This window comes from Dipodomys merriami, unplaced genomic scaffold (assembly GCF_024711535.1).
Source record: "Dipodomys merriami isolate MVZ:Mamm:240054 unplaced genomic scaffold, mDipMer1.0.p SCAF_2, whole genome shotgun sequence".
In the NCBI taxonomy this organism is placed as follows: Eukaryota; Metazoa; Chordata; class Mammalia; order Rodentia; family Heteromyidae; genus Dipodomys; species Dipodomys merriami.
In genome coordinates, this window is record NW_027203381.1 from 60,373,518 (window position 1) to 60,399,511 (window position 25,994).

Sequence of the window (25,994 nt, forward strand, 5' to 3'; positions counted from 1 at the left end):
TCCAGAGTCTGCTGAGTGAGCCTGCCACTCTCACTCAGACCTTCCCTACCCCAGGAAACATAGAACAGAAAACACACGGAAGTAAACAAGACAGACAAGTGGCCACAAAGACAAAATTAGGTCTCAGTGAATGGTGCAACATCTCAAATCCACTTACCAGAGAACTCAAACCCCCTCTACTCATTCCAGAGGATTTTTCTTTTAGATTCCTGCAAACGTTGACCCAGGGGCCTTCCAAGGTGGAGGAGAATTCCCAGTCATCTTGGGGCAAGGGAGAGAAGTCCCTAGCGGCCGTCTCCTCAGACTGGCAGGTTTTCCCTTGTGCTCAGACCCCCTGGGCCAAGGCCTGAGGCTAAGATCTTGCTGGGGCCACTTGCAGGTGGTCAGTGGCAGTTTCATAATTGACAAAGAAGCAAGTTACAAGAGCAGAACCAGCAGGGTATTAGAAGAATTTTTTCAAGTCTCCCCAGCCCTTCTTTACATGCACATGTAGTCTGGCCAACTAAAATGTCCAGCACTAATCTAGCAAATGAACAGGAATAAGTAATTTATAAAATCAAGGCTATGACACAAAAAAAGTCAGCAAATACCGTGTGTTATTAACCTGCAAGAGTCAGGGGAGGGAGAGGACAGGACAATGGAAACAAGCACAAATTTTCCAGGGGGAGACTGGTCTGGTTAGTTTCCTGTGGAAAATCAAAAGTAAATATCATGAACAGAGGTCTCAGGACAAGGAAGAAACATAATTACAACAGATAGAAGACATGAAATCAAAGGCTTGCTGTCCTAATTCCTAGCATTGGGGCTGAAATGGGTCAAGGGTTAAGTTGCAGAACTGAGATGGGGGTCTTAAGTGAAATGGAGTTGCTTGGGTTCCTCAAATTAAAGTTAACAAAACACCTTTTTTATTTGAAAAACACAACATGCCTTTACTTTGGGGGTGAGGGGAACCAATTGAGAGAGCTGGAGACAATTCAAAGCAACAGCCATTGTGGTTATGACCTCATTCGAGAGTATCAGGCTTCCTGATGACACTCTTCTTCGCCCCCAAATGATCTGGCCTGTAAGTGGTAAGTACGTGGGAGACAGGGCTAGCTATGGGTGACTTAACCAGGGGAGGAAAGGAAGGACAGCTGACATCATGAAGCACCTCCCAGATGCCATTTCATGTTACACAGACCCAATCTCAATCAGTCATAGTGAAGGAAGGGGGTGCTGATAGAATCCAAGAGCCCCCAGAGTCCAGGCCCCACGACTGACAAAAAAAAAAAAAAAAAAAGAATCCAAGAGCCCTACTCCATCCACTCTCTGTCACTTTGTCTCCCCCTTCTTCCCCCCCCCCCCACTTCCTGCTGAAGTTCTCTGGTCAGTCAATAACAGCTGACTTTGGGTTTACATTTCATTACATCACAAAGTAAATTAACTCTGAACTGTTCATTTTGGATCTCTCCCAAGAGATAATGCTACCACCCACGCTACAATTCCTCCTTACACAGAGTCTCTGTTGATTTCAACATCCCTCAGTATCTATTCTAGCTGAGATATCCCCAAATTTCTCCTACTTCAAGGCCATGTTATCTGTTCACTTCTCAAAACATACTGTATGGCAGCTATTTGTATGAGTAGACATGGTTTGCTGAGAAAAAGTAACAGGAACTGGAAGAGTTCCTGTCAGGGCAGCGCTGCTTAGCCTGGAACATAACTGCCTGTGGTTGTAGACTATTGTTTGTCCCTGGGCATCACTCCCTCCTCCAGCCTTAGCTACTGCCACCTGCCCCTGGGCACTGCTGCTTCCTCAGGATGCCTCTGGCACCCCCTGGATATCATGACCATTTTCTGGGTTCTACTTCCTTATTTAGTGCGCTGCTGCCCACTCCTGGCAGGGCTGCCTCTTCCACTCCCTTCTTCAGGAAACTGCTTCCTGCAACTGCACACCTCGCTGTCTATGTCTGGGCACTGCTGCCTGACATTGGGGACCAGTCCCTTCTAGAGGGTGCTAAAGCCTGGCCCTGAGTACAACTATCTGATTCTGAACGCTGTTGCTGATCTCTGAATACTGTTGTCTGCCCCGAGCACCCCTGCCTGTTCCAGGGACCCACTGTCTTCTTGTAAAAACATTACTGTATTTTAGGGTTTAAAATTTGTTATTATAAAAGTGATATACAGAGGGGTTACAGTTACGTAAGTCAGGTAAAGAGTACATTTCCTTTTGGACAAGGTCACCCCTTCCCTTACTCTCTCCCAGTGAAAAAAAATTATTTTTGATTATCTTTAGTTGTACAAAGGGGTTCCAATTTTGCTATCTTCTGTACTACTACCTTTCTTTGGACATTTCTGCCTACTCCTGGATACTGCTGACTGACTTATCCTCAAACAATGTTCCTTCCCTCCCTCCCTCCCTCCCTCCCTTCCCCCCTTCCTTCTTTCCTTCCTTCCCTTTTTTTATTTTTTATTTTTGGGTCTGGTGGTGGGGCCTGAACTCTGGGCCTGGGCGCTGTCCCTCAGCTCTTCAGCTCAAGGCTAGCGCTCTACCACTTGAGCCATGCGCCACTTCGGCTTTTTCTTTTTGCTTATGTGGTGCTGAGGAATCGAACCCAGGGCCTCATGCATGCAAGGCAAGCGCTCTACCACTGAGCCACCTTCCCAGCTCCCTTTCTTCCTTTTCTTTTCTGTGCCTATCCTGCATCTTGAATTCAGGGCCCAGGCACTGTCCCATAGCTTTTCCCATTCAAAGCTTGCACTTCACTCAAGCTACAACTCTACTTCCAGCTTTTTGATGGTTAACTGGAGATAAGAGAGTCTCACAAATAGCTGCCTAGGTTGGCTTCGAATCATGATTCTCAGATCTTAGCCTCATGAGTATCTAGGACACAGAGGCAAATCCAAGTGACAGTCACCATTTGGTTCTTCCCAGTTGGCCATGGCAGCTCTAGTACCAGACTAAGCATGTTGATTTTGGCTCTATTCCAAGGAGATGGAGCTCCAGAAGGCTGTCCACCCCTTCTGCTGGTAGTCTGTGCAATGAGGCCCCAGATCAATACTCACTCATACAGCCTAGGAGGGGGTCTCGGCCCTGCTATCACACAAAACATGTAACTATCTATGTGCCTCTGTTGTACTAAATTAGGAGACTGAGCTCAACTTTTAGAAGGCGTGGGGCAATAGTAACCAGAAGCTTGTTGATAAATGATAAAGTTCAATATCTATAAATGTCCAATAGAGTCACAATAAAATGTATATTTCTGTAATGTATTGCAAGTGAAACAGTGAGCAAATAGTCATTATAGTCAATGAACACGATACTCTATACATTATGAGCTATAGAAAGTGATATTTCTAGGGCTGGGAAGGTGGCTCAGTGGTAGAGTGCTTGCCTTGCATGCCTGAGGCCCTAGGTTCGATTCCTCAGCACCACATAAGCAAAAAGAGAAAAGACGAAAGTGGTACTATGGCTCAAGTGGTAGAGCACTAGCCTTGAGCTGAAGAGCTGAGGGACAGTGCCCAGGCCCAGAGCTTAGGCCCCACGACCGGATCCCCCCCCAAAAAAAGAAAGTGATATTTCTAGAAATAATGGCATTCATATGAAGTATTAAGAATAATATTTTAAATGAAAATTTTAGGATAACAGGTTGAGAACAGGAATTGTGTGGGTGGGTGCTGATCCTGGGGCTTCTGGGGCTTGAACTCAGGACCTGGGCCCTATCTCTAAACTTCTTTTGCTTAAGGCTAGTGTTCTACCACTTGAACCAAAGCTGCACTTCCAGCTTTTTGGTGGTTTATTGAAGATAAAATTCTCATGGACTTTCCTACCCAGGCTGGCTTTGAATTGCAGTCCTCAGATCTCAGCCTCCTGAGTAGCTGGGATTATAGGTATGAGCCATTGGTACCCAGCTTTTATTCTTTTTATATCATCTCTCATCTTGTCACATGACATGACGTTAAGTACTTTGACAGTGCCCACATTTGTATTATTTTCGAAGCCACTTGTCACTTCTGTTGAAGGAAATCTACTACCTTAGAGGAAAAAGCAGACTTATAGCAGCATGTGGTAGAGAATATAAACTTTGGTCACAATTCTACCTCTACCACTTACACACTGTGAAAAGTCCTAACAGAAGTTGCGATAGAGAAGACAATGGGAGATTATTGTTTCCTGGTCTGTACCTGATCTATTGTTTGACCCATGCCAGTGTTTTTTTTTTTCATTTTTATTTGACTACATATTCAATTAAAGATATCGATTTGTGATTCTTTTTCCAATTTTTCTCCAATCTCAGCGCTTGCTTTGTTATGTCTGGGAGTGCTTGATTGAATTTGTTAGTCAGGCAGGCACTTGACAAAAAGGACTAAGAGACGTCTTGAGAAAATCTCCTCTCCCGAAAAGCCAGGCGCGTGACAATGCTCTGGCAGGCCCCAAAAATAAGTAAGTCAGAAGCAGGGACTTCAAGGTCCAGGATTTTTTAGTCATCCTCTAAACCTAGTCCGCATTTCACCTCTTGATCTTGCCAACATAGTCTTTCCAACCTGATAACTGTGCCCTCATTTCTACCTGTTCAAATCCTGGCCATCTTTCAGGGTCAAGTTCAAAATGCACTCTTATCCTTCTTTCCTCTCCCCCTGCTTACCCTAAAATGACTCTCCCATCCTCTGTGAATGACGATAGCACTCCACTGCCCTCATGAGCTACTTAGGATTAACAGGACCAGCTGCATGAATTGCCTGACCCAAGCAAAGTGATGATTCAGTCCCTTGTTAAAATTAACTGTTAAAGAATGTCAAGACAACTGCAGACCACAATGGCACCAAGCATAGATTGCTTCTAGGTTTTGGGCCCAATGACTGGGCACAAGATGCATCTCTGGGAAGCCTGCTCAGATTGCACTTGCAGACTCCAAGGGGAAACAGAGCCCCACCAGGCAAGCATAGACTTTCTAGTGTGCATGGCAATCTTCTCCAGGGAGGCTCCTGAAGTGCTCTCTTCTCTGCATGAGTCTCGCTTGAGGTCTCTAGCATCCATGTACTTGGTTCTGCATTTGAGTGCCCATCAATCACTCTGACCCACTGCTACCCACTGTCTACAGTCTACTGTTATCATTCTTGAGGCCCTGGCCTTGTTGATTTCCCAGGGATCTATCACTTCTTTCCCCTCTTTCTGAGTCCTTTGGTTGTCTAAAGTGCCTGACAAGGCCCTGTCTTTGAAGTATACTGATTTTTTTTTAAGTAGTGCCTAACGTTCTCTACCTGTCATATTTCTCCTGAGTGACTTAACTGTAACATCATATTCAATGCTCTCAAGAATACTTTGGCATATGCACTGCTATGATTATTCCTTTTACAGATGAATAGAATGAGATTCAGAGAAGTTATATAACCCTAGTTGACACAGTCAGTGTGTTCTTACCCTTAGCCATTGGGCTATATTTCTCTTATTTATAAGCTACTTGAAGGCCAAGGCCATGTTTTAGTCTTGAATATTCTCCATGTTACCTCTTTGTGCTCCCACTATGAACGTGGTATTAGGAACTTCTACATAGTAACAGTTAACATTGTACAGTGAGCATTTTGCAAATGATATCTCATTAAATATCATCATTCAGCATGTCTCTACTAGCTAGATTTTCTTGCCCATACTAAAAAAAAAACTTGGGCTTAGCAAGACTTGATCTCTAGTTATATGACATAGTTGGCAAAGAGTGCACTGGGGTTTGGATTCACATCTGTCCTGATTCCAACTGGAAGCTCCTAACTAAGCTAAGGGGTGGTCATACCCCTAGCTGAGACCCCCTCAGTCCCCCTTCTCCATCTTACCTTTCTGCTCATAGCTATCTTTCCATTGCCTCAGTCTCCATCAGAATCTGAGTTCTGGAGACTCAAACTATTGCTTAACCCACCAAATGATTTTGAGTTTCTGTTGCACAATCCCTGTGCAGATGGACATTCGCCATGACCTTATTATTTAAATCTCTTGATTTCAACTGATCATCTTCTAGTGCTCTATTGCTTTCCAGTGTTCTCACAAGATCATTAAGAAGCTAAGACTTCCCACATGGCTTAGTATATCCAAGGGACCCATTCAACAAATAGTAATGAAATGCTACCAGCTGAGAGTCTTGCCAGGCTCAATGCAAGTATAAGACTCACTCTCTCACACAGGTCTCCCGTTTATGCCTACACATTTCCCTCTCTACTTTCAAGACTTCCAGTCAGAGCAACTCTTAGAGAAGAATGGCTTTTGTTCCTGTTTCATTGTGAACAGTCCTTTTTTGTTGTTGTTGGCAGTCTTGGGGCTTAAACTCAGGGCCTGGGTACTGTCCCTGAGCCTTTTTGTTCAAGTCTTCTACTCTACTACTTTGAGCCCCAGCTCCACTTATGGTTTTTAGGTGTTAATTGGAGATAAGAGTTTCATGGACTTTCCTACTCAAGATGGCTTTGAACTGTGCTCCTCATATCTCAGCCTCCTGAGCAGCTAGGATTACAGGTATAAACCACTGGCACATTGGAAGCCAGAAGGAATCCTCCTGGTTGTGACAATGGGCCAGCCTCCAGCCCTTAAATACCATCTAAATCTCTTCCCAGAGGATCATCTACTTTTGCACAAGTGGATACACCCAAGCCATATTCATTCAGATACCTGTATAACTAATTGAACCTTTAATCACCATTTTTATCCATTTTTCGGCATTGATGTCAATCTTGCCCATTCAGTAGGATGATAAGAAAGTCTCAAAGTAAATTCACTTGCGCAGTAACTTGAGAAACAGAGAGGTAAGAGAAGAGAATGGGAATATAGTATGGATGTCTGTGTAGACCTGGAGTCCGATGTATGGAGCAGGAATTTAGTTTGCATACTTCCTGAAAGCAAAAACTGAGCCCACTGGTAAGGCTACAAGGCAGGCAGGTTGGGACTAGAGGGCTCTAACCATTGAATGGGGCTGCTAGAATGCAAGCAATTCCTGTATCTGAACCTTCTCAACAGACAGAGACCCAAGAAGGAGGCTCTACACTGCCCTGGCTGGTTTAGAGCCCTTCTGTGGGGGATTACCTGTGGTGCTCAGTCTGTGCAGGGTCAGAGGCAGGTGCTGGGGAAATGAGATTGAATACTACCTAGAAACTGCTGACCTCAGAAAATTCTGCTTATTTATGGTTTGTGTTCTTCTGATTTCATGCAGGCTAGAGGCAAGAACCCAGCCTGTCCTCCTCCTGTGTCACAGAAAACTGTTGAGTCAGACTCAGCAGGGAGTATCTGGAAGACAGCCTGAATGTCTTCCATGCTGAAAGACAAGAATTATGCCTTCTACACTGTGGCTCAAGGGGTAGAGCGCTAGCCTTGAGCTGAAGAGCTGAGGGACAAGCGCCAGGCCCAGAGTTCAGGCCCCATGACTGGACTCCCCCCCCCAAAAAAAAAGAATTATGCCTTCCATTTGTGTTTCCTTAGCACCTAACACAGTCTTAAGTGTCTAAGAAATAGTTCTGAAATCAATGACTGTGTGTCCAGAAAATACTCTATGCATATCAATAAATAGATCCACAAAAACTTAAATATTAGCTTATTGTTCAAAGGATTTGTTCCAACCTTTATAATCCACAAGATGGAAAAAGAACATGAAATGTCCCCCATAAGCTCTTGTACTGGAAGTGTGTCTATCAGTTGAGGAGTTTGGGAGAAGTGATTGGCTGTCGATTAATTGAAGAACTCATCGCCTGATGAATTCCTATTATGGTGGCATTCTTGGGAAGTGGTAAAAAGTGGTAGACGCAGCCCTCACTGGAGGAATGAATTCCTTGGTGGCTGTGATTTGACATGGCCTCTTCCTGTATTCTCTTTGCTTCTTGATTACTATGTGGTGAAGCAGCTCCTCTGTCATGTGTTTGGGCCGCCATAATGTTCTGCCCAAATAACCATGGATTGAAACCTCAGCAATTGTGAGCCAGAATAAATTATTTCTTCCTTGAGTTGTTTCTGTCAGAGAGATGAAAAAATAACTAATACAGTAAATTATTTCTCCATTAAGTTGTTTCTGTCAGAGAGATGAAAAATAACTAATACAGTAACTAAACTCAATGAGTTACTTCACTCCAGTGACCACAGCATAACTATGGGTAAGGTATACCCAGTAAAACTCAAGATAAGGCCATGGTTCTTCTAGAAATCTTAATGTCCAAGGCCCATCAAGCCCACTGTGGGGCTGATTAAAATATTTCTCATTCTCTGTCTGAAGAGTTACTCACTCACTTTGCTTTTGAGATATCAAAGGGTGATTACAGAAACCAGCAGGCAGGGTAGACGTGATTCTCAGCATTGATTAGTATTTCCCAGAAAAACATCTAACTAGAGATAGTGTAATCATTTACTCTTTATTTACCTTCTAAACCTGTAGTTGAGATAACTCCAACATCATATGAACCATCACTGGGGTCAACAGCTTTTTTTCTGAAAAATAAATTGATCTCTAAGAATTTTCTCCTGACTGTAATTATGGGGCCAAATTATTTTTTTAAATTATTTGTATGGCTAATCAATCCTAATGTATTTTCTATTCCTTTAGATTTAATCCCCTTCAACAACTATGTTTTCTACTATCAAGAATAATGATTTGCTGGTATGTCAGAAGCTAACTTCCCCGGCTTTCTTTGGGCCCTGTAATCTTTTGATTTGGTACTAATAGAGAAACAAAATGTTGAACTAAGTCACCTGGGCCACATTTCCTGGGTATGTGGAGTGATCAGCTTCCAGAACATTTCTGATCCTCCTGCTTCCTATTCTATAAAAGAAGCAAGATAAAAATTGTGTGACTCTCGTGCTATGGAGTCAATAACACTAGCCATGATGATGATGTTAGCTTCCTGGTGAAATTCTAGTACTTGAAAGCCCAGATTCCATGAAAGCCCATTTCTATGGCCTTAGAGTTTATCTTTCTTTGGTGAGATAGAACATATGAGTGGGTGTCTAGGCCATGTTGAACATAATAAGAAATCCTTCCTTCCCTTTTTCTTTCCCTCTCTCCCTCTCTCCCTCCCTCCCTCTCTCCCTCCCTCCCTCCTTCCTTCCTTCCTTCCTTCCTTCCTTCCTTCCTTCCTCCCTCCCTCCCTCCTTTCTTTTCTTTCTTTCTTTCTTTCTTTCTTTCTTTCTTTCTTTCTTTCTTTCTTTCTTTCTTTCTTTCTTTCTCTTTCTTTCTTTTCCTTCCTTCCTCCCTCCCTCCCTCCCTTCTTTCTTTCTTTCTTTCTTTCTTTCTTTCTTTCTTTCTTTCTTTCTTTCTTTCTTTCTTTCTTTCTTTCTTTCTTTCTTTCTTTCTTTCTTTTCCTTCCTTCCTTCCTTCCTTCCTTCCTTCCTTCCTTCCTTCCTTCCTTCCTTCCTTCCTTCCTTCCTCCTTCCTTCCTTCCTTCCTTTCTTTCTTCTTCTTTTTTGTTGGTTGTGGGACCTGAACTCAAGGCCTGGGCTCTGTCTTGTTGCGTTTTGGACTTCCATCCTTCTTACTCCCCAAGGCTAGAACTAGGATGTAGCTAGGAGACCTAGAACACATAACTGAAGGAGGACAATCCCGAGAGGAAATATCTCCTGAAGCTGGACGCCTTCACCTCTCCCATGCCCCCCCCCTCCTCTGGCACTCTTCTTTCAATTGTAAGTCCTCAAATGCAGCTTCCTAAACAGGAAGCAATCGCCCCAGGTTGGTCATTGTGATACAACTCTTTTAGCCTTTCTGTCATTGGGCCATGCCATCCAACTGTGCTGCATTGGCACAAAACCAAAGGGCTCTTCCAATTGAGCTGGGGGATGAGTTATGGAGCAATTGGTGCTAAGTAATATTCCTTAAACCCTGATGAGCCCTGGGACAAAGGGTAATTTTCATTGTTGATTCATATTTTTTATCAGAGAAATAAGTCCAGTCTATCTCCACAGTACATTATGATCATTCATGCAATAACCGTATTATAATTTCATAATATATAATTTCACATATCAGTGTGCCCAATGGGTTGTGATGAGCTCCTTGGAGGTATGTAGTGTCATCTCTGTGTCTACGCACTTAGCTTCACAGATCGCAGGTGTTCAATCAATGTTTGTTCATTGAACGTATGAATGAAGAAAGAGCAGGCTATCAGAAATTAAATGCCTAGCTTTCTCAGGGACTAGGCCCTTTAAGAACCAGAAAGGGCAGGGCCAGGAATCTGTCCAATGACTTACACCACCCACTGCGGCTTTCACCCTTCACCAACCGATCATTTTTCAGACGTTTGCTGCCATGCCATGTTCAGGTTCTGGTGTGTATGAGTCTGGGTGTGTGGCTGTCAGCTCTCATGCTGCCTGACGTGAGATTTTTCTTCTTCTAGGGACTCATTGGTTAGAACAGAAGAGAATTTATAGTCTCCAGGAGGTGGTAGCAGGGTGGTGTTATTGATAGCAGAAATCTCAAGATGGCAGCTGAAGAGAGCACCTGGGTGTCTGAATTTGTCAAAAAGGCTCTTCACCAGTGAGTCTCTAGGGTACGCAATGTATTTGAACTAATCCAAGGTAGAAGTCAGTGATTACAACTATCAGTCCGAAGCAAAGACAAGAAGGATGGCCATCAAGTCAGGGCTAATGTTTTCAAAGGCCAGTTCGGTCAGTGATTCTGCCAGTGAACTTGGTCCTAGGGGAGCAGGATCGAGTGAGAAGGGTTACAAGCCTGAAGAAGGCAACTTCCTAATGCGGACACCATACTGTTTTCCCAGGCTTCAAGGAAGAAAAGTGGTGGCAACCTGTGGAGAGAAGACATGTGATCTGGAATAGAGAACACCTGATCTGGTGGGGCAGGGAGGACTGTTCCACTATGGATTAAAACAAGATTAATTGCTCATAGCGGAGCGGCCCGGTTGCTGTGCCTGAAGACAGCATGAGATGAGTTTCCTGGTGGAAGATGCCAGCCGGGGCCTTTGCAGCTCATGTAAAAGTGGGCACTGCTTTCCACCCTCTACTATAATTTATGCATTTGCACAAATCACCACTTTTATTTCACACTGTTTCTTTTATCCTTCCTTCCTTCCTTCCTTCCTTCCTTCCTTCCTTCCTTCCTTCCTTCCTTCCTTCCTTCCTTCCCTCCTTCCCTCCTTCCTTCCTTCCTTCCTTCCTTCATACTGGGACTTTAACTCAGGGTCTGGGCACATCCCTTCGCTTTTCCACTGTAGTTCTGGCATACTACCACTTGAGCCACACCTCTACTTCTAGCTTTTGTCTGGCTAACTGAAAATAAAAGAGTCTCATGGACTTTCCTGCCTAGGCTCTTTGAAACACAATTCTCTGATTCTTAGTAGCTAGGACAACAGGTGTGAGCCATTAGTGCCTGGCCCGTCAGGCTTTCCCCTCCTTCCCTGTCCTGTGGCTTTACTTAGAAGCAGAGCTTAAGGCGAGCTCTCTATCACTTAGCTATAAGCTGTGAGCTCCACTTATTGCTTTTTCTGGTAGTTTAGTGGAGATAAAAGTCTCAAATACTTTTCTGGCTGGCTTTGAACTGTGGTCCTCAGATCTCAGCCTCCTGAGTATTTAGGATTATAGATGTGAGCCAAGGCATCTGGCTCTCAAGATATTCTTAACCTGAATACTGAACCTGGGGGATGAAGCAGGAGAGGCAGGCCAAGTGTATAGGAAATCACACATTTGAAATGACTCGATTCAATTATCATGAGAGAGGACTCAGAGTCAGGATTCAATGGAATGAATGAAAATAACCCAAGTTAATACACCTGAGCTTATGGCTTTTTTTAAAATTTTTTTATTGTAAAGATACTATACAGAGGTTTACAGTTACATGAGTGAGGTAATGAGTACACTTCCTCTTGAACATTGTTACCCCCTCCATTGTTTTCCCCCTACCATCCCCTCCCTCCCTCCCTTCCCCAAGGTTCTTTTTTTTTTTTTTTTTTTATTGTGATTAAGTGATTACTTAATTTCCGGAAATTCACAGTATTGTGGAGCTTATGGCTTTTAAAAGGTAAGCTCAATAAACATTTATATAGTTTCACAATATTTAGTTATGCCCATATTGAGTATCATAAAAGAGAAGCATGCCCAGAACTGGTGGCTTACCCTTCTAATCCTAGCTACTCAAGGGTCTGAAATCTGAGGATTGTGATTCAAAGCCAGCCTGGGCAGAACATTCCATGTGACTCTTATCTCCAATTAACAGCAAAAAGCTAGAAATGGAGGTATGGCTGAAGTGGTAGAAAGCCATCTTTGTGTGAACAATAAGTCCCAGTATCACACACAGAGACATACACACCACATATACATACACAGACACACATATGGCTTATTTTCTGCCTCTATGTGCCATAACCCTCTCTTTGAGAGAATGTGGGGACTGACCACCTGGGCCTCTGCCCTTTGGTTCCACATAAGTCTACGTGTAGCTGGAAGTAGGTGAGGAAAAGTCCCTAAGCCAGTGACTCTACTTTGTCATCATCCTTTGCCACCTACAACAGAATTCTGGCCCCTACAAATCAATATTGTTAAGTTTCTCTTTAAGGGGCCTTTCTTTAAACAAAAAGAGAGAGAGAGAGAGAACATGTTTTTTCCCCCTCTGAAGCAATAGCAAATCATCAAACAAATCCACCCCCTACAGTGATGACCTCTAAATATTTGAAGAACACATTAGCCTCCATGTTAGGTCTTCTTTGTTCCAGACTAAAACAAATCCTACCATGATATTTCCCAGACATGTCATAATCAAGCCCACTCTCCTGCGGTGCCTGCAATAAAGAGCTTCACCCTGTGTCAGGTGCTGGTGGCTCATGCCTGATATTCTAGCCACTCAGGTGGCTGAGGTCTGAGGATCATGTTTTGTAAGCAGTTCAGGCAAGAAAATTTGTGTGACTTTTATTTATAGTTAGCCACCAAAAAGCCAGACATGGAGGAATGTCTCAAGTGGTGGTACACTACTAGCTTTGAAAGAAAACATCAACTGAGATCTTGAGTGCCTGAACTCAAGCCCCAGTACCAGCACACAGAGAGAGAGAGAGAGAGAGAGAGAAGAGAGAGAGAGAGAGAGAGAGAGAGAGAGAGAGAGAGAGAGAGAGAGAGAGAGAGAGAGAGAGAGAGAGAGAGAGAGAGAGTCTTGTGTTCTGATTACAAAGATACCCCATCATTCTGCTAAGGCTACATGAAGTACATGTATGTATGCAGTATTGGACTCCAACTCAGAGCTTTGCCAAATGAGTGGCTGTTTAGCCAGAACTCCCCTCCTCTGTATTGGCACTGGCAGGGACCACAGGCCTACTAGTGTCAATTACAGTCAGCACTCAGAAGGCCCAGATGACTACCTGTCTATGTTGTCATACACAAGGTCTTGCCAGTGACGTTTGCAGAAAAGATAAATTTTCTAGCCACACACCCCCACCAACATAGAACCCCCTTCTTTTACTTCTACTCCCAAGGTGAGACAAATAGCATTCTTCCTTCTATTCTCCAAGGATCTTACACAAGATCTAAATTGTCGTATAGCTTTGGTGTGTCTTGGTCCTATCTGTGGACCTTTCCCTCTAGGGTACCTCCTGAAGGAGACAGTTCTCTCACACCAGAGGGTTAACACATTTTTAAATCTCCCTCACCCCACCATGGACCCAGGCATGCTCAGAATGATCCCTTAGTGGCAGACCCACTACACCCCGGGCTGACTGAGTCCATCTCATGCCCTCAGCTGCCTCTTCCTCTCTTTGCTGCTGTTTCCGTCATCCAAGCAAACTTTGGAGCATCTCCCATGCAATGGCATTGACTTTGGTAAATTTCTTGGGAATCATTGATGTGCTCACCTGTTTGCTTTTCCAGGGTGGATATTTGCAGGGGTTATTTGGAAGCAGAACTGAAATCTCTTGGGTCCTTATGCAATTCCTTCAGCGGGCTCCAACAGATAAATAAAGGTCCTCTGCCCCTCTGTTGGTCTAGCTCTCCAACCAGTGTACCTGCTTTGGTCCTGAAACCTCCAGACATCTGCTCATCAGGCAGGGCGTTAGTGGGGGCAGTCATGAAGTCTTTCATCTTGTTCCTTTGCCTTGCTCAGCTCTGGGGCTGCTATGCAGCCCCATCTTATGTAGCACTGGCCTATAGTGAACCACCTTGTGATGATCCAGAAATAGAGCAAGTAGCTGCGTTTGCCGTGTATAGTGAACCACCTTGTGATGATCCAGAAATAGAGCAAGTAGCTGCGTTTGCCGTGGACTACCTCAATAAAAACCTTCTTCAGGGATACAAGAATACCTTGAACCAGATTGACAAAGTGAAGGTGTGGCCTCGGGTAAGTGAGCCTGCTATGAATAATCTATATGTGGAACTCAACCCAGTGCCTCAAAGACCAGTATCTTCCATCACAAATAAAATGGCAGTGGGGAACTCTGATTTCTTCCTAGGAGCAAAGGAAGGGCAAAGCAAAAGGCAAGAGAGGAGGCATTTGATGTTGCAGACATAGATCTCTCAAAGAGGGGACTGGGTGGGGGGTGGGGCTATATGAGGGACAAGAAACGACTTCAAGGATATTTTGCAGGCATAAGCAGAATGGTTTGCATGGATAACTAAGAATATTAGGGCCCAAGAGAGCAACTTCTATTTTCCATGTTCTCATTGTCTGAAAAAAAATCACTTGCTTTTCTTCACTCCCATCTATCTCTGATAAAAACTGAGAACAACATTTGACAGCTGGCTATCATATGCCAGACCTTTAGCCCCTCTCTTCCCTCTACCAGATATTTGAGGCAGATGATAGGCTATCCTTTTTTTTAATGTAAGAGAAAGTAACATTCTCTCTCTCTCTCTCTCTTTCTCTCTCTCTCTCTCTCTCTCTCTCTCTCTCTCTCTCTCTCTCTCTCTCTCTCTCTCTCTCTCTCTCTCTCTCTCTCTCTCTCTCTCTCTCTCTCTCTGGCTCACTCGCTCGCTCACAGTCATACTATTAGTAAATAGTCTGGTATTTGATTCCAGACCTGGGTTCTTTCTCTACAGAATTCACCTCCCTAAAAGAGTCTCATCCTAGAGAGAAGTCTTGACCTAAATAGGATTCACATCTCCACGTGGTAGACAAGAAATTAATTTGACTAGTAGCTAGTGATGATAAAGAGCAACCCCAAAAATGTGCCTTGGGGGTCAGTTGAGAAGTTTGGAAAGGTGGGAAAAGAGGGTAACTGCTCATTTTGAAATAAAATACTTTACATTTGAGTAAGGATATTTCTTTTCAGCAAACATTCAGTGTCAGGTACTCTGATATATTTGATATGGAAAGTATTAGACACTAGACTACTAAAATTGCCAGTAGTTAGTTACTTTTGGCATACAAAACCCCTATATGGTTCCACATGATACAAAGGTGAGAAAGACTGTGTTCACCAGAGACTTACAATGTTGGAGGAAAACCAGGTACACAACAGGATGCCTGGACACTGGCATCTCATCTCACAAAGGGATGGCATCTCTGAAATCAGGATTTCCCTGGATGGATTTAAGAGCAATGAAGCCATAGGAAAATATACTAATGGTATATTAGTGTATATATATATATATATATATATATATATATATATATATATATATTAGTATATGTATAGTAGGAACACTGATTAGTTCAAGGGAAATAAGCATACCACATGCATTCTTGAAAGAAAAGGCAATGGGTGGGTGCTGTGATTTTTCACTAGGGCAAAACTGAAAGCTCACTCTCCTTGTGAAACCCAATTACACCCAGATCCCAGTTACTGAAGCTCTGAGTCTCTTCAGGAAGTCATTTTGGACATACTAGCACATCATCATACGCTTCTGCCAGGGTGGGAGATTCTGAGGCTCCAGATACTAGTGGTTTGGGCAGAATTGAAATGAGAGACAGAGATGGGTAGAGGTTTTCCAGGATTTCTGGACAGTCCAGTGTTTGAAGATAAAATATATAACCACGTGAACTGAGAAGAAGTACTTTTAAGAGTTCAGCAAACGTCCTTAATTGCCTCTATACTACTAATAGGTGTTAGCTAATATCAAAGTAAATTTGATGTTCCTCTCATGACCAGCAGGAGGCAATAGACACAAGCTCTGTTTATCCTGGTATCTACAAGCCGAAAAACAAAGGAAAAGTCCAGGCTAACAGCAACAAAAAAACCATTTAAGAAGAAAAGACATTCAGAAAAGGAAGGCAGAATTAAAAGACAAGAAGAATGAAGTCGAGGGAAGGATAAAGAACATAAGAAAAAGAGAGTAGGGCTGGGAAGGTGGCTCAGTGGTAGAGCGCTTGCCTTGCAAGCCTGAAGCCCTGGTTTCGATTCCTCAGCACCATATAAGCAAAAAGAAAAAAAGCCGGAAGTGGCGCTGTGGCTCAAGTGGTAGAGCGCTAGCCTTGAGCTGAAGAGCTGAGGGACAGCGCCCAGGCCCAGAGTTTAGGCCCCACAACCGGACCACCCCCCCCCCCCCAAAAAAAAAAGAAAAAGAGAGTAAGCTATTATCCTATACCATCTGACTACAGCTTGGATAAGAAAATCCTAAGCCAATGTTTTCAAAGCAGTGCTTTGAATATTACATTCGTGTCTACATTCTGCAGGCATCAGTAGCTCACACCTATGCTCCTAAGTACTCAAGAGGCAGAGATCTGAGGAGTATAGTTTAAAGCTGGCCTTAGCAGGAAAGTCCCTGAGACTTTCATTTCCAATTTACCACCACAAGCTGGAAATGGAGGTGTGTCTTAAGTGGTATAGTGCGAGCCCTGAGTGAGAAAAGCTAAGGGACAGTGCCCAGCACACACACACACACACACACACACACACACACACACACACACACACACACACACACACTCACAAAGTATCAATATTCATTTGTAGTTTTAAAATTGTACTTAGAGTGGGACCACCACATGGCTTCAGCCCTTGTCTAAGCCAATATCTCTTCATGGTTTGAAGCACCATTTAGCGCTTGCTCACATAGAAAAAATATGGGTTATGGTCTTGATCCCAGACCAGTGCAGATCTAGATGAGCTGAGAGTAGGAAAGACTTCTTCTCTTCTCCCAAAGGGTCATGGATTTAAACACAACAGGGACTCAAAGTCGGGCTGAGGAGACAACATGGAAGACCACAAGGTAGGCAACTCAACTCTTCATTCTGTCTTCACAGCGGCCCATGGGAGTAGTATATGAGATTGAAATTGACACTCTGGAAACTACCTGCCACGTTCTGGACCCCACGCCCTTGGCAAACTGTCCCGTGAGGCAGGTGGCTGAGCATGTGAGTGCCCTTCTTATGGTGGCCAGCTCTACTTCCATTCAAGGGAAAGTAGATCCATTCTCTTCAACTGGCTGGTTGTCTTTTTGACTAGCCAGAAAGCAGTTCCTAAAATTATCTTTAGCCAGGTGATGGTGGTTTACACCTAGAATCTTAGCTATTCAAGAGGCTGAAATCCAAGGATCATGGTTCAAAGACAGCCCAGGCCAGAAAAGTCTGTAAGACTCTTACATCTAATTAATCACCAAAAGCCAGAAGTAGAATGGTGGCTCAAGTGATAGAGCACCAACCTTGAGCAAAACAGCTCAAGGACAGTACCCAGGCCCTGAGTTCAAGCTCTAGTGCTAGTGCAATAGATCAATATCCATCGCATGCCACCTTCCCTAAGGCTGATTTCTACAACAGTTTACTTTCTTGCTGCAACCCTCCTTGAAAGCAGAGTATGATGCTTCAAGGTGACTTCATTAGACTCACCTCTGACAACCACGCCTGGGGAGCAATGAAGGGCAGAATGTGCTTGGGCCCTCACTACACGGTCTCTTCTCCAGGCAGTGGAAGGAGACTGTGACTTCCATGTGCTGAAACAGGATGGCCAGTTCTCCGTGATGTCCGCAAAATGTCATTCCACTCCAGGTACAGATTATTCTTGATCTTATCGCTGTTGTCTTGTAGAGAGACTGAGGAAGGAATCTGAATAATTTTGAGCCCTAGTAGTTCTAGTTACTTTGTCAGTGAAGAAAAGGAGAAGCCAAGCTTCTTGGATAGTGGGATTTTATAAAGCCACTGTTTGTAAGGGTTGTTCTCATTGGAGACGACAATTGTCCCTTTATGATAAGGACTCTCCTGGAAACTTCAGTATGACAAGGCCACTTGAAGATTATGAGGGAGACAAAAAATCCTGACATAGATGGGTCCCATCTTAGTGTTTGCTTATTAAGAGAAGCTAGGTGTGGAACATCAGTGGCTTATGCCTGTAATCATAGCTACTCAAGAGGCTGAGCTATGAGGATTATGGTTTAATGCCAGCAGGAAAGTCTCTAAGACTCTTATCTCCAATTAACCACCCCCAAAAAAGCCAGAAATGAAGGTCTAGCACAAGTGGCAGAGTGCTAGCTTTGAATGAAAAAGCTAAGGGACAGTACTGGCATCAAAAAGCAAAACATAAAAAAGAGAGAGAAACTGGGGTGAATGCCCAGGAAGGTGACAGTGGAGACCCAGGGTTCCCCTTTCTGCCTAGACTCAGCCGAGGATGTGCGCAAGGTGTGTCCAGACTGCCCTCTGCTGGCTCAACGCAATGACACCAGAGTGGTGCACGCTGCTGAAGCCGCCCTGGCTGCTTTCAACGCGAAGACCAATGGATCCTATTTCAAGCTGGTGGAAATTTCCCGGGCTCAACTTGTGGTAAAGACTGAGATTCGCTTAGTAGATTGGGCAGTTGGTGGCACATGGGGAATACAAATGGTGAAACAGGGCTAAGGGGGAAAGCAGGTGCAAGGGCAACAACCAGAGGGCAAAGGAGGGTGTTGATTGGAAAGGGGGAAATGGTACCCAGGGGTGTGAGGATGCTGTGTCATGAGCGTTGCCTGAGCTGAGCTTCTCTGAGATGAAATGGCCAGATGCTGTAGATAAGCACAACCTGACTTCTCTGGTTCTAAACAGTGCCAGAGTCGGCCATACACACACACACACACACACACACACACACACACACACACACACACACACACACACGGTATCTTGTGTCCACTGATCTCCATACACTGACCAACCATGGCCTCCATCACCACCGGCTCACACCGACAAATGTATAATGGCACAATCCTACTGTGCCTTTTAAATCAGTGAGAAAGTAAAAACCTAATTGTGTTACTGACCCTTTAGCATGTTGGAATGTAATAGAATTAGAACATCTTAAGAAATCTGGCGCCGGGCGCTGGTGGCTCACACCTGTAATCCTAGCTACTCAGGAGGCTGAGATCTGAGGATCGCGGTTCAAAGCCATCCCAGGCAGGAGAGACTGTGAGACTCCTATCTCCAATAAACCACCAGAAAACCAGAAGTGGCGCTGTAGCTCAAGTGGTAGAGCTCTCGCCTTGAGCTGAAGAGCTGAGGGACAGCGCCCAGGCCCAGAGTTCAAGCCCCACGACCGACAAAAAAAAAAAAAAAAAGAAAGAAATCTGGCTATCTGGACAACACCCATAACATACTTGGAAAATACATTAGTATAGCTATGTTATATTTCTGCTCACCCAAACATGCCGTTCTCAGAACATCACCATCTCAGATGGACACCAAATAACAGATATCTTATTATTATAAGGGTCCAGAGTCTCCAAGGAGAAAAAGAAGAAGAAAAAGCACAAGCTATGTTTTTCATACTGTCATTTAAACTTTTGCACTTGACCCTTCCATGTGCAATAGGTAAGGGAGGGATCATCTCTTCACTTTCCCACTCTGTCATGGAGTAACCCAAACTCTGGGTCTTCAATTAAAACCCCTAGCTGGGTGCTGTGGCTCACTCCTATAATCCTAGCTGCCTAGGAGTCTGAGATCTGAGGATCAAAGTACAAAGCCAGCTCACACAAGCAGGTCCTTGAAGCTCTTAACTTTAACCAGCAAAAGGCTAGAAATACAGGTATGGCTCAAGTGATACAGTGTCAGCCTTGAGCAAAGCCAAGCAAGAGCACAAGGCCCGGAGTTCAAGCCTCAGTACTAGCATGTGTGCTTGCGTGCGTACCCCTCCCCAACAAATAAGTACAGCCCCAAGAGCCAGGGGGTATGGGGGACAGGTTAGCTATTCCTGTCTCCATAAAATTGGCCTCCAACTTTTCATTTCCTGCCTGAGAACTTAAGTCCAACATAGATGATGGGCAATCTGTATTTAATCCTCCATCGTGGAAGAGCCGACTTCAATCTCTATAGTGTAAATGCTTCAGAACACAGTCCCCAGCAACTGCCTAGGCCAGCCATTCTAGAACCACACACTGTGGTCCATGTGAATGGTTGTACCTAAAGTCTTATGCCACAGTCCCTGCCGCTTCCCTCCAGCTTTTCCACCCTGCCCTCCTCACTCCAAGTCTTCTTACCTCAAGTGCATTTTCAATTGTTCTCACTAGCCTCTCCCAGTTTCGACCTTTGTGGAGTTTGCTGTGGCTGCCACTGACTGTGTTGCTAAAGAAGTCACTGATCCAGCCAGTTGCAAGTTGTTGGCAGAAAAGGTGAGTGGGCCAGGCCTTGAGGGTGTTACCCATGCTAAGCTGGTGGTAATGCACAGCATCTTTATGCAGTTTGTATCTTCAGAGTGCAGGAAGAAAGTAACTGTAAAATCTCTGCTCCCTGTGGGAATCATGCCAGACCCTTCTCCAGGGTCTCACGTTCCCCTGGAAGACCTGTCAACCTGCATGGAGGTGAATGCAATTGGGGAAAACTGTTTCCTAATGAAGCACAGTCATAACCTGGCTAGGGATGTGAATTACACATTTCCTAGACACTTCTCTAATACAAAATCATTCAACTCTTTCAGCAGTGATGGCCACTTGTGGGAATTTAGCCTAACGAATGTGTAAGAAGCCAAATGCTGGTGACTCATACTTGAAATTCTAGCTACTCACCAGACTGAGATCTGAGGATCATACTTTGAAGCCAGTTCAGGAAGACCAATCTGAAACTCTTATCGCCAATTAAGCAGCCATAATCTGGAAGCAGAGGTGTGACTCAAATGACAGAGCACCAGCTTTGAGTGAGAGCAGGAGGCCCTGAGTTTGTGTCCCAGTACTGGCACAAAACAAAAAGTGTCTTAGAGATGTTCGACAGAAATATACCTATGAAGATGACTTACTATAGATAGCAAATGATAAAAAAAGAAAAAGGGAAAAAAATCTCAGTGACCAACAGGAAGGTGTAATTGATAATCAGTAAATGGAATACACCTGTGAATAGAAAACTATGGAGGATTTGATAACTGATAGGAGAAAATGCTATTTGAGTAACTGAAAACCCCTGGACATAAGGCAGTGTAATTACAATGATATCAGGTTTTATTTTATTTAGTGCATATGCTATTAGAAAGAAATATGTTAGTGATAATATCAGCTCTGTCTAGGTCATCGCCATTTTTGGAATTGAATTTTTGTTCTCATAGCAATTCTGTATTTTCTGTTATATGTAGAATCACATTGTGTATAGATATGTACATATGTATAGTATGCATATATGTATCTATATGTAATCACATTGTATGTATGTATCTATCTCTTTATCTATCTGTCCTAGTGATAGAAACTCTCCAGTCATAGCTAACTATAACATTCTTAGTTGTCCTATCTAGACAGATAGATCTTTTAAAAGTAGAAACTATAAACTTTAAAGCCTTTTAAAGTAGAAATAAATTTTAGCCAGGCACAGATGGTTCATGCCTGTAATCCTAGCTAGCTAGGAGGCTGAGCCCTGAGAATCACAGCTGGAGGCCCATCCAGGCAGACAAGTCCAGGAGACTTGTCTCCAAATAACTACCCCAAAAAGGTAGAAGTGGAGTTCTGGCTCAATAGATAGTACTAGCCTTGAGCAAAAAAAAAAAAAAAAAAAATGCTCAGGGAGAGCACCCAGGCTTTGGATTCCAGCCTTAGGACTGGCAGAATAAAAACCCCACAAAACAATACAAATTAAAGTTTATTTGCCTTGATATGTTATAGTACCAATAAAACTAAAGAGAAATCTACCTTGTACATGGATTCAAATAACTTACTCTTCTCCCTCTGGGGACAGCAATATGGCTTCTGCAAGGCATCGCTCCATGAGAGGCTTGGTGGAGAAGAAGTTTCAGTGACCTGCACCGTGTTCCAAAAACAGGTAACAACATTATGGATATCCCCACTCACATCTTCACAACACAACAACCCCTCAACACTTAGATATTGGGTGTTAAGAACAACAGGGCAACTGCTGTCAAACCTTACATGACCCTGGGGTTCACGGAGTCATCATCCACACAGGGAGGTTTCCACCAGGTCTTTCTTTCCTCTGTACTTATGGTTGTGGGACAAAACTTACACTTGTGTAAGTGTACAAGTTCACCTTTTGATTCATGGGTGGTAGGCAGGTCTGCCATCAGCTCCCGGGAACTGCAGGTATAGGTGATGTGTGACTGAGGTGCTTCTATCAATGGACAGGTTTGTGTTAAGTCTGTGGTGTCAAACATAATCTTAGGAGACCAGGCTCCATAGTTAGCCCTCCCGTAACCCTCCCATGACAATCCATTGCGCTTATAAAGTTTTTTTTCTCCTCTAGATTCCTTGCAAATAAAAAAAAAATTACAGCTGGGGGCTGGGGGCTCACAGCCTATAATCCTAGCTACTCAGGAGGCTGAGATCTGAGGATCACGGTTCAAAGCCAGCCCAAAAAAAGTCTGTGAGGCTCTTACCTCCAATTAACCACTAGAAAACCAGAAGTGGTGCTGTGGCTCAAGTGCTAGAGCACTCACCTTGAGCTGAAGAGCTGAGGGACAGTGCTCAGGCCCAGAGTTCAAGCCCTATAATGGACCAAAAAATCATTACAAATTGAGAGGGTGTACCCCAGAACTGTAGGAAACCTTGTCTGATTCATATTCATTCATTCTCTCTCTCTCTCTCTCTCTCTCTCTCTCTCTCTCTCTCTCTCTCTCTCTCTCTCTCTTTCCTTCTAGCCTGTGGTCCCACAGCCTCAGCCAGATGGTGCCAACACAGCAAACCCTCCCTCTGCAGATCAAAGTCCACCTGCACCGACTCCTGCTGGGCCACCTGTAGCTTCACTGGTGGTGGGACCTATGGTGATGGAAGTTCCTCAAGGGCCTGCAGTGGGCGGAACCCACCATGACCTGCGCCATACCTTCTCAGGTGTAGTTTCAGTGGAGTCAGCCTCAGGAGAAGCTTTCAATTCAGAGAAAGCCCCTCAGGTGACCCAGCTTGGTGCTGCAGGCCCAGTGGTTCGCCATTGCCCAGGGAGGGTCAGACACTTCAAGATCTAGACTAGACACAACAGAATAAGAAGTTAGGGCAAAGAGGATGTCGCCACCATTTTTTCCAAGTCTGGGCATGGGTGGAAGGGGGGTCTTGCCTTCTGTCAAAGCAAGTGACACAGTCTAGATGAATATCAAGTCATCTTGATATTCATTGTATTCATTCCTCATTGGGTTGAAGCAGACAGGTGATGGTAACAGACGGTGTGGCAACACCACCATCATTGTTTTTATATAAACTACTGCCATTATGTTCACGGCCCTCTGGTTGACCTCATGAAATCAGTTGCAACTGTAACTTTGAAAGGTGCTCTGACCAAGCTTGTATCTGCCTGATAATAAAAATGCCTGAAGGACTAGAAGGTTCTAAGCCTCCTTTGTCTCAGATCAGTTTGTACCCTATGATCTGTTGTTCCAACCATCACACAAATGTCCTCATTCAAATCTACATGAAGATATAAACAAGTAAACAAACAAACAAAATCAGAGGTGAGCCTGTGTTCAGGGTATAAGACTACGATCTGCTCATAACCCATAACCATGTCCTTATAAGAAACAATGTTGGGCTGGGAAGGTGGCTCAGTGGTAGAGCGCTTGCCTTGCATACCTAAGGCCCTGGGTTTGATTCCTCAGCACCACATAAGCAAAAAGAAAAAAGCCGGAAGTGGCGCTGTGGCTCAAGTGGTAGAGTGCTAGCCTTGAGCTGAAGAGCTGAGGAACTGTGCCCAGGCCCAGAGTTCAGGCCCCACAACTGGACCAAAAAAAAAAAAAGAAACAATGTTTTTGGGTTTTTTTTTTCTTTCATTTGTATAGGGCAGAAAAGATTGCTAAAGGAGAGCCTGAACTTTGTGTAGACAAATCAATCATTTGTTTCCCCCATTCTCAGGTAAAGAAGCATCAGGTAGTTGGAACAGGAATCTCACCTTAATTACCTTTGTTCATTATTTATGTTCAAAATACCTGGATACTGATGGCCTGTAATCCTAGCTACTAAGGAGGCTAAGATCTAAGGATCGTGGTTCAAAGCCAGCCTAAGCTGGAAAGTCTATGGGACTCTTATCTCCAATTAACTACCAAAATATGCTGGCAGTGGAGCTATGGTTCAAGGGGTAGAGCACCAGCCTTGAGCAAATAACCCATCGAGTGTACTATATAGCACACATTGTTTTATTTTTATAATATTTATTTATTTATTTATTTTTATTTTATTTATTTATTTATTTATTTTTTGGGTCTGGTCGTGGCACCTGAACTCTGGACCTGGGCGCTGTCCCTCAGCTCTTCAGATCAAGGCTAGCGCTCTACCGCTTGAGCCACAGCACCACTTCCGGCTTTTTTCTTTTTTCTTATGTGGTGCTGAAGAATCGAACCCAGGGCTTCGAGCATGCAAGGCAAGTGCTTTACCACTGAGCCACCTTCCCAGTCCTATAATAATTATTTATATACTTTATTTTATTATGCAGGATTGGCCTTTCTAGTTGGTATAATTTTAAGGACTGAAGTACTAGTTGACAGCACAATTAAAGAAAGGATGTCTGGGCAAGTGAACTCAACAGATATTTGTGAATATTACATGCTCAGACAGCATGAGGAAATAAACGTAGAACTATAGAATGATAAACTATAGAACAATACTGAGGCAGTGTCAGATTTTGTCAATCAGTAGTTAAGTTGTTCTGGCCCACCTTGGTGATGTGTCCTTTCAGACAGAATTTTAAAGGGTGAGACTCATAGTCAGTTGAGTAACTACACTGAACCAAGGAGGAAGAATCAGGCATTGCCACTCACCTTGTCATCCTTCAACATTCGAGTGACTAGAAGGAATAGCCAGGAAGGTAAGAAAACCATTGGCTGTTCCAGCAACCAGAGAAGGGGGGGGGATGGACAGCTGTGCTGAACACTATAGAAAGAGCAATGAAGGTGAGAATTGAACACTACAGAAAGAGCAATGAGGATGAGAACTGTGGAAGATTGACTTAGAGATAGTGGGGATCACTGGTAGGCACAGTTGCACTTGGAGAGGCAACATGAATGTTAGAGTCGACAAGTAAATCATAATGAGGAAATGAAAAGGACATAACTCCTCCTCCTCCTCCTCCTCCTCCTCCTCCTCCTCCTCCTCCTCCTTCTTCTTTTTTGGTGCTGGTCCTGGGGCTTGAACTCAGGGCCCGAGCACTGTCTCCGGCTCAATATTAGCACTCTACCACTTGAGCTACAGTTCTGCTTCCAGCTTTTTTGGTGTTTAATTGGAGATCAGAGTCTCATGAACTTTCCTGTCCTGGCTGGCTTCAAACCACGATTTGAGATCTTAGCTTCTTAAGTAGCTAAGATTTTAGGCGTGAGCCACTGCTGGTTCATTGTCTTCTAAAGACTGATAGTGAAGCATAGGAGAGATAAGATAATCTGAGAGGACGGGTATGTGGAGGAAAGCTTTAGGAAAAAAGAGAGTTCTGAGCATACTTTGGACAAAACACAAATAGAAAAGAAGAAAGAAAGATAATAGATGGTGGAATGGGGCCTGTAGCTCATGACTATAATCCTATTTACTCAGAAGGCTGATATCTGAGTATCTCAGTTCAAAGCCTGACCCGGACAGATGTACGTGTTAGACTCTTATTTCGAATTAACTAGCAAAAAGCCAGAACTAGAGGTGTGGGTCAAATGATAGAGCATCAGAAAAGAGCAATGCATGACCCTAAGTTCCAGCCCCAGTATCACTACAAAGAAAAAAGAAAAAATACAAAAGAGAAGAGAAATGAGAAGAAAAGAAAAGAAGCCTGGTACTG

At 43.8% G+C, this 25,994-nt stretch overlaps 1 protein-coding gene across 1 annotated transcript; it reads left to right on the plus strand.

The window, feature by feature from the left end:
• The first annotated feature begins 13,900 nt into the window (after positions 1–13,900).
• On the plus strand, positions 13,901–23,570 carry Ahsg (alpha 2-HS glycoprotein). The gene is made up of 7 exons (XM_070029779.1): positions 13,901–14,264; positions 17,109–17,219; positions 17,765–17,849; positions 18,454–18,617; positions 20,333–20,434; positions 21,981–22,064; positions 22,897–23,570. Exons 1-7 carry the CDS (start codon positions 13,995–13,997, stop codon positions 23,215–23,217), a joined length of 1,137 nt encoding a protein of 378 aa, XP_069885880.1. The 5' UTR covers positions 13,901–13,994; the 3' UTR covers positions 23,218–23,570.
• Positions 23,571–25,994: the final 2,424 nt, after the last annotated feature.

Bases quoted from the DNA above. Each gene is read 5' to 3' on its own strand.
- Ahsg (XM_070029779.1), top strand. From the start codon at position 13,995: ATGAAGTCTTTCATCTTGTTCCTTTGCCTTGCTCAGCTCTGGGGCTGC. The intron at 18,618-20,332 runs GTAAAGACTGAG...TGTTCTCACTAG, and splicing joins TTTCCCGGGCTCAACTTGTG to CCTCTCCCAGTTTCGACCTT. The intron at 20,435-21,980 runs GTGAGTGGGCCA...CTCTGGGGACAG, and splicing joins GCAAGTTGTTGGCAGAAAAG to CAATATGGCTTCTGCAAGGC.